Source organism: Lytechinus variegatus, chromosome 19 (assembly GCF_018143015.1).
Source record: "Lytechinus variegatus isolate NC3 chromosome 19, Lvar_3.0, whole genome shotgun sequence".
NCBI classification, from domain to species: Eukaryota; Metazoa; Echinodermata; class Echinoidea; order Temnopleuroida; family Toxopneustidae; genus Lytechinus; species Lytechinus variegatus.
The window spans coordinates 7,308,515-7,316,769 of NC_054758.1; the positions used below are offsets into that span (position 1 = coordinate 7,308,515).

Consider the following 8,255-nt stretch of genomic DNA (forward strand, 5'->3'; position numbering starts at 1 on the left):
CGCGCGCTCCCCCACACACATACATGTGCATTCTCATTTAAGCTGTAATAATCATTATTAATAGTAGTCTTTGTGAAGCTCTGTCATTCGATTATGCCATTAGATAAACAATACGTTTTAATGCGTAAGATTATTGATATCACTGTTAATTATTATTCTTACGTTCATCGCAGTAGATTCCTGTGTATCCAGAGAGACAGTTGCAACCATAGGGATCGGGCAGGCAGATATGACTTCCACTGCAAGCATCCAGAGCATTGCCAACACCACATTCAAGTTCACAATCCCATCCAAAACGATGCTTGACGCATGCTGGTCAATAACAATTGATCATTATACATGATAAGTATACATTTTACAGTTATATAGTTGCCTTTGTTAGTCCTAAAACGAAATGTGGTACGTTAATCCGAAGGTTCGTTTATCCCAAAATGTAAAAAAAGCTCCAAAAGGAATATTTCTTACCCCTAGTCTGGTCCACCCCCCCTCCCGCAGAGCGATTATTTTCATTAGGTTTATAGGTAGTTAACATTTAATCAAGAATGGATCTTTTGGGCGGTATATCTTTATTTTTTCAAGCTATATTCATTCTGTACGTGTAATATCCAAATGGTCTACGTGTAATTGCATTTTCGTCGAAATCCCAAATAGATATTTCCAGTCTGTTACAGGAATTGACTATGTGGTGTTAGACCAATCACATTTTTTTAAGACTAATTAGCTATTACACCAAATAGAAATAAGACCAAATGGAAATAAGACGGAATGGTAAATATAGGCAAAATGACAGACCGACAGGTAAATTGGTTGTACATGTAGACGAAATGGAATTAGATCATGTATAGGATGAGGCTAAATGGCCATTGATGGGCTTAGATAAACTGGCAATTAACCTAAGGGGAGGTTAATAGAGGAACAGCAGCATAGCCCTTGGAAAATTCGGTTTTCATCCACTTGGTCTAACAACACTTGGACTATTATTGGATTCCGTTTTGTCTATTAACACATGGGCTTAACCCGTTTAGTCTAATTTGTAATTGTTCTATAACATACTTGGTCTAATTCTTATTTGGTCAAATGAACAATTCGTATGATAGCCAAATGGTCTACAACTGCATTTTTTGATAATGCTAAAATGAATATTTAGTCTACTATGATATTCCTAGTCTGAGGGCCTCAGAAGACGTCTCGGCGACAAGTTTCAAAATCGTTAAAAACCGTTTAAAAGTAGTCCAAAATCCGTCTCAAACGTGAGATATCACCATCACACACATTGTACCCAGAGAAACAAACACAGTTTCACACGAACTCTACATAACCTATCTTGTTTGTTTGTGTTCATGGAGACAAATTAAGTGTAAGTGAAATGGGGCGACAATATTGTGGTGTTCCCTTCTCCATGAATTGTGGCCTACATTAGGCGACAGTTTGTGCAGGGTGACAATTTGTGGTGCCACACACGGTGACCGTGCGTGGCACTTGCCCCTATAACATGTATAAGAACAGGTCACCACATGCACTTTTTTGGTCCTATCCTAAGCCACCTTGCATGTTCTTCGTGCTCCTGCGCATTTGATGAAAAATTTGGACCTGTGCATATTACGCAGATCACATGTTAAACCCGGAGGCCACTTACATTGACGAGTGGATGCCATGCGCGACAAAAAATAAAAAACCGTAAATGGGATGTCTTTTTCAAGATAGGGCACGTTGCATACGTAACGTAACGTAATAAGGGTGTCAAAACACCAAAATAATTCTATAATTTCTATTTTGCATAGAAAGCTATACGTGAATTATGGTAAATTTGCGGGGTATAAATATTAAGACAAAAAGGTTTGTAAAGTATTGTCCCATTTGCGCGAGGTGGTGCCGTACAAAACCCAATTTAGGTAAAGGTAAAACCGACGTCCGTGATATAAAAATGAAAACATCACTGTACTTGTTTAGGGGGGTCAATTCGGGAATACTTGCCAAGGGTACCGTTTTGTTTCCAGTACTTGTGAAGGGTATGTTTCACACGCTAATACATTTTATGGGGTGCATTTTCAGAATATGGAAAATATTTGTTTAGGGTGCTTTTTTGAGACCCCATGGTCGCGCATGGTATCGACTCGTCAAAGGAAGTGCCACCCCTCCCCCCCCCCCCGGGAAGCTGAAGGAGCACGGTGGATTGTGACCAAGCCTTACGAAAATCGGTTTATTTGTTTCTCGACTAAAATGGCATATGCAGAAAAATGAAGGTGGAGGTTTATACATCGTGTACAAAACTATAACGGAAATACGTACCGGTGAGACAATTTTTGCCGATGAATCCTGGAGGACAGATACATGTTCCTGATTGAGGATGACAGATCCCTCCATTGTAGCAGTTATCACACAAACGATCACATAACGGTAGGTTCCATCGGCCACGGGGACAGTCTTTTTTTTTAGTAGATTAAATGTGCAAAAAAGGGAGTTCTCACATTTTATACATTTATAATTCTCTTATAAAAATATAATAAAAACCTATACCAGTATACCATACAGTCAACCTTAAAAACATTATTGCTTGAAAATGAAGAATACATGTGCAGAAGTATTTATGATATACACATGTGAATCATTATGTATCGGGTGTTATACCTATATAAGCCACAAATACATTAATATGATTTAATTATGCCAAGAACATTTTGTGTGGTCCAACTTATAGGTAGCAAAAACACGCAGAGAATATTGTTATTTAATCAAGTTATATTATATGCAAGTAGACTACCAAGCAGAGCCCACCCCCCCCCCCCCCATCGACTTTCATCTTAACGCAATGATAATGTAAAAAAAGAAAGACGAAATAATCATTGTATCGCAGAATTTGATTGTGGAAACTTTCCACAATCAAATTCTGGGATACAATGATTACAGATGTGCTTTATATTGTCGTTAATCTACCAGTATATTCTCAGATTACAATTTTGGTCAGGGGCGGAGGCAGGAGGAAGACCTCTTAATGATATATAAAGTCGTCCAAAGATTACAAAGAGAATATAAAGGAACAAAAAATCTGTCGTCTTTAAGGTCATTCACTATGCCTGATTAACTCAGACGTACAGTGTTTCTTTCTTATGTATTTGGAGAAATATCAGCGCAGCCTTTACAAAAAACAGAAACGACTTCGCAAAGAACTGGATACCTCTACCATGTCTACTCAATTAAAAAGATACTCTATCCTTATTAGTTCGTCTCGCTTCCTTATAAAAAAAAAACCTGCGATATATTCGCAAGATTGTTTTGTGACATGTCAAAACTAACAGAGCCCCGAAGTAGACCCAATCACATAACGCGTTGTTGAGACCGATCTGGCGCATCACGTAATATAGTTTTAAAGTTTCTAATGAGCAAAAATTTCGACGTTATTTCAAAATACAAAAATATGCAATACAATATAATTGTTACGCTTATCCTTTTCCTTTTTTCTAGGTCGTGAAAGATTTGGAGGGGGGGGGGGAAGAACCCCCAAGACCCCATCCCATACGCCAGTGTTACCAGTTGACGGTTGTAACATGGCCTCTGTAGCGCTAACAACGCTTATTAACGTCCCGTACAGTTTCCAGTAATTTCTGTATGGCAAAAAGGAAGGAAGGCAAAAAACACCAAAAAACAACAAAAAATCTTACCACTAACTATGACGCGAATCAAGCTGTAAAGACGGTTGTCCACTGCATTGTTTTGGAACGTTCCGTAGACATCTGCATTTCGCTTAGTTGCTGAACGAATAGTATAGGTTAGAGTTCCATCTCCATTTGGAGACAAAGATCCTTCAGCAAGATTTGAGAAGGTGCTCCAACGGATTTCATCCGACCCCGATCCATACCTATCAGTGGTAGACACTGAGAGTGTGATGTCATCACCGGGATAAATTGTTTTGGTGGGGCGACCGTCACTCGGTTGAAAATGTCCTAGAAATGAATTTATTGGTAATGATGTGATAGCAATGGCGTTGATGAGGACAGCGACTAATTTTGATATGTGTGATTGCCAGGGAATTACAAACGTCTGCAAATGACTTACTGAAATTGCTTATGTCGCCTTGGCTCTTGAACGTCGTTGCTTACTACATGTACTACTTGAAGAATGATATCACCATTGATGAATCATTTAAATTTTATACGTACTGTCTTGTGAGAGGATAGTTACATCCACAGATGTCGAAGTACCAGTGATGGTAGATGTACTGGAACACTTATAAACTCCAACGGAGGTCGCACCAGCAGGTAGGTTCTGTGTAAAGCCACCAATCAGAGATGTGTTCGTCCCCGGTACGTCCAGTGAATACCCTTCAGTAGAGAGGCTTGGTCTAACTTCTCTCTCAGTGTAGGTTATGGTATCCTGTACATTGTCCGGTGAGAGTACACAAGAGAAACTAGGTGGCGTTTCGGTACTCCCGAAAGGGGATGAAGTCATGGCAAGAAGATATTTAGGCTTTACTGTCAAGATTTAAAAAATGAAGAATAAAAAAGAATGAATAAATGTTAGCATTAGAATTTTGGTAATATGTCAAGCACAGGCGTCGATCCTGGAGGAGGGGGGGGGGGGGGGTCAGGGGGTGATCGTCCCACCAATGAAATATTAATTCCGGAAGGGTAAAAAAAAAAGAAATAAAAAAATATACAGAAATTGACAAATTAATCGAACACAATATAAACTTTTTGTTCAAATATCTATAGTAGTCCTACGTTAAGTCCCAACGCGCGCATCCCGCTGAAGATGATCTATCATTGGAACTTTTGTAAAGGAAATGTCATATGAAAGAATTGTAGGAGCAATTACATTCATTTATTTAGTTATTTCCTCTTTAAGGATATTCATAGAATATAATGATTAAACTTATTCCAGAATGTCTCAGTATTTAAAGCATTGTTAAGCATGCCCATTTAATAGTCTGAGTAATCTTTGTATTTCTGGAAAGTAGAAAATAGAGCCTGTCTGCAGTAAAAATGACTATCCTAGAAAGACGGATAATGTTCCTTTTAAAGACAATACTAGAAGCTTCCAAAATATTGGAAATTTATATACATGTATATGCTGGCGGTTTCTTCATCATATCAGATCAGAACTCAAAGTTTCACACCAGACTTCGTCAGAGCATAGTTTATTTCCAACTAGAATAGAACATTTATCTTCTGTGGAATTGTTTGCACGTCATCACTGAACTGTTTGCAGTTACTTTGAGAGAGGAATTCTCAGTTCTCATTGAGATTATCAACCTGTTTTAATGAACGCTTTTAAACCCAAGGATTGCTGAAATTGACTGTTAATCATCATCAACATCGTCTTCACATACATTTGAACTCGTTACAGTGACTGTTGTTGTTATTCATCGTGCTTCAACATCTCCATCATTGTGAACTTTAATTTAAGAAATCTTCGCCAACCAGGTGAGCTTGGATTTTATCTAGATTTGATAGAAGACTATCATAATTTTAAATTGCACATCTAACTCTTCAAGACATGTAGGATGTCTGGTTTTCTTTTGTTAGTGTATAATTTATATATTTCCAGTAATAAAAAGGGAAATAAGATTTAAAAATAAATGTTCATTGCTATTTGTTGCAGTATCGTAATAGAACATTTACTCAGGAATTTCAATATGTGGAAAAAAATTCTGCCTATGAATAAACAAGAAAATGACAAACGATTTTTTTCAAAGGTGGATCCATGTGAGTATCCAATACCTCTATATTAATTCTAACAAACTACTAAAACATCCCCTTTTCATGACAGTTTATCAAAAATTTTGCCTCGCAGTTTGCATTCGTATCAATTGTTACAAATATATTCACTATTAATTGTTACAAATATATTCACTATTAATTGTTACAAATTTATTCACTATTAAAAGTGTATAAATGTATAGTTTTCACGGCACGCCCTCATTAGGCTTAAAATAATAACATATCCATGAATTCTTAATTATAAAATTGTCCCTTTTTCAGAATGAAATATCGACAGGTTTCATCTAGAGCTTAGAAGAGGGATAGTAAAAAAGTCATCATGGAAATATGATAACCATATTTCCTGAAAATATCCCGGTCCTAGGTCAAAATACTAATTTTGTAAAATCAGATCGTACCATTTATTTTAAGTGCGATACGAATCCACTTCACCATTTTCCGACATTATATATGTATATGTGTTTGTTTAATGTGATCGAGCGCCTTCGGAATGTTAATTCATGGCTTGATTCCCTCCCCCAATCTGAAAAATCGATCGACACCCTTCATGTCAAGATATTAACGTGTGTGTGAGGGTGTGAGCGAGCGTGCTTGTGTAATCGATTTTTTTTTGGCAGAAAACACGTACATTCTCAGACCTTGTATGTATGTGTGTGTAACACGTACATTCTCAGACTTTGTATGTAAGTGTGTATGCATGGCAAGCCTTATTTTGTTCCTGATATCATTTGTGCATAATTCTTGATATGGCCGACAAGAAACAGGTTTCCTTATTTGGTAGCATTTTATACATTTTGGATGTTGCCATGTACATGTATACCTAACATCCATTTTTTACGGATAGTCATGAGAAAGTCTGTGTTGACGCATACTGGCCGATTCGTTCACAAGTGACGTCTTAAATTAAGTTTGATGTGACATACCTTCTGATTTCTCGCAGATAAACCGATGTGAATATTCGCACGATCGGTCATTCCAACCAATGAGCTCCTCATTCAAGCCACCAGATCTATCCCAGTATTCTACGCAGTGTTCCGCTCCGTCATAATTACTAGGGTTCTCCGGCAGCCCATGTAGCAAATCTTAAAAAATTAGGCAAACTTGCTGTTGATTCAATTGTTACAGATTCGTAGCCTTGCAATATATGCAATTGATTTGCCCCTAGAAATCAACTAGAAAATATCCATAACTTCATTCATTTATGGGGGCGCGGAACAGTAGTGGGCCTTGGTGGCCGGCTTCTTAGTTTTGATTTCACTAATGAAAAAGCAACAGATATAAATACAGTCCTTGTGTATGCTCAATATGCAATCTATTTGATGTATTTATGAATAAATATTTTCAAGACAAACCATACAACAGTTATTCTATATGGCATAATAATAATAATAGGCATTTATATAGCTCCGCCTATCTAAAAATTTCCGAGGCGAACAAGAAAAAAGAATGAGAAAGTTTGGATGAGTGTCAAAGTGCCAATAACTAATACTGTTAGAAAAGATGATACTTTAGTTTAGATTTGAAGGTCTCCAGTGTATAATTCTTAAATTTAACGGTCAATTATTCCAGAGAGGTGCTGAGGCAGAGAAAGCTCGCGCACCATATGCTAACGTGTATTGGGAGTCTTTAAGTTGCTGGTGTGATGATCTTAGGCTACGAGCTGGTGTATAAGGCATGACAAGGTCTTGTAGATAGGTCTTTAACACTTTCCAAGTGAGAAGAAGTATTTTAAATTCTATACGCTTCCGGATTGGAAACCAATATAACTTTTGGAGAATTCTATATCTATATAGAACATGAATCAACAACAACAAAAACCTTGTACCTGTACATAACAACTATTCTTGTTTGTCGCCCATGAGACCATTGAATAATATAGAAAGGTAAAGTAAATTTGCATGGACTACCTTCATCTTACCCTGTTTCTTGCAAGAATGTTCCATCACTCCATCGAAAATCACCCTCCTTGCTCAAATCATCAAGGCCAAACCAATAGGCTTCTATAAAATGATCCGTCACTGCTGTCTACATATGCAATGAATATTGAATTGAATCAAATTTAAAAAGTAGCTTATCCTTTTATTTATAGACCTAAAGAACAGTTCTGAAGTGATACAATGGCATGTAAACTTCAAAATATTTCGTGTAACCCTGAAATGTTGCTATGAATTACGTTTGACACGACGAAATCCAGTTTAAAATTGGGATAAAGTGCTGATTACTAATAGTACTACTACCATGCTACCACCAACTCCACTGTTATTGCAGCAGCTGTAGGAGCAGAAGTAGCAGAAGAAGTAGTAGTAGTAGTAGTAGTAGTAGTAGCAGTTGTAATATAGAAGCAATCATGGCAATGGTAGTTATATAGAAGCAATAATCGAAGAGGAGATGATTATTGAAGAAATAGCAATTTTAGTAGAATAAGGAACACAGTAATAGTCAATAATACGCTTTTTCTTATTGTCTTAAAAAATTATATCTGTACAATCATTATAGAAATTCTCTTCACTATTTCTAAGGTAGTTGTAGATAACGTAC

The 8,255-nt window shown here is 37.0% G+C and overlaps 1 protein-coding gene across 3 annotated transcripts in view; it reads right to left on the reverse strand.

Annotated features, from left to right (window-relative positions):
• Positions 1 to 7,736, reverse strand: part of LOC121405881 — a 30,516-nt gene extending 22,780 nt beyond the window's left edge. For all 3 annotated transcript variants that reach the window (XM_041596869.1, XM_041596870.1, XM_041596868.1), the window contains exons 1-6: positions 7,636 to 7,736; positions 6,641 to 6,799; positions 4,158 to 4,469; positions 3,660 to 3,941; positions 2,290 to 2,424; positions 163 to 312 (exon numbers count right to left, since the gene is read on the reverse strand). In XM_041596869.1, coding sequence (XP_041452803.1) covers positions 163 to 312; positions 2,290 to 2,424; positions 3,660 to 3,941; positions 4,158 to 4,469; positions 6,641 to 6,799; positions 7,636 to 7,660 — 1,063 coding nt within the window. In that variant the 5' untranslated portion in view covers positions 7,661 to 7,736. The remainder of the gene's footprint in view (positions 1 to 162; positions 313 to 2,289; positions 2,425 to 3,659; positions 3,942 to 4,157; positions 4,470 to 6,640; positions 6,800 to 7,635) is intronic.
• Positions 7,737 to 8,255: the final 519 nt, after the last annotated feature.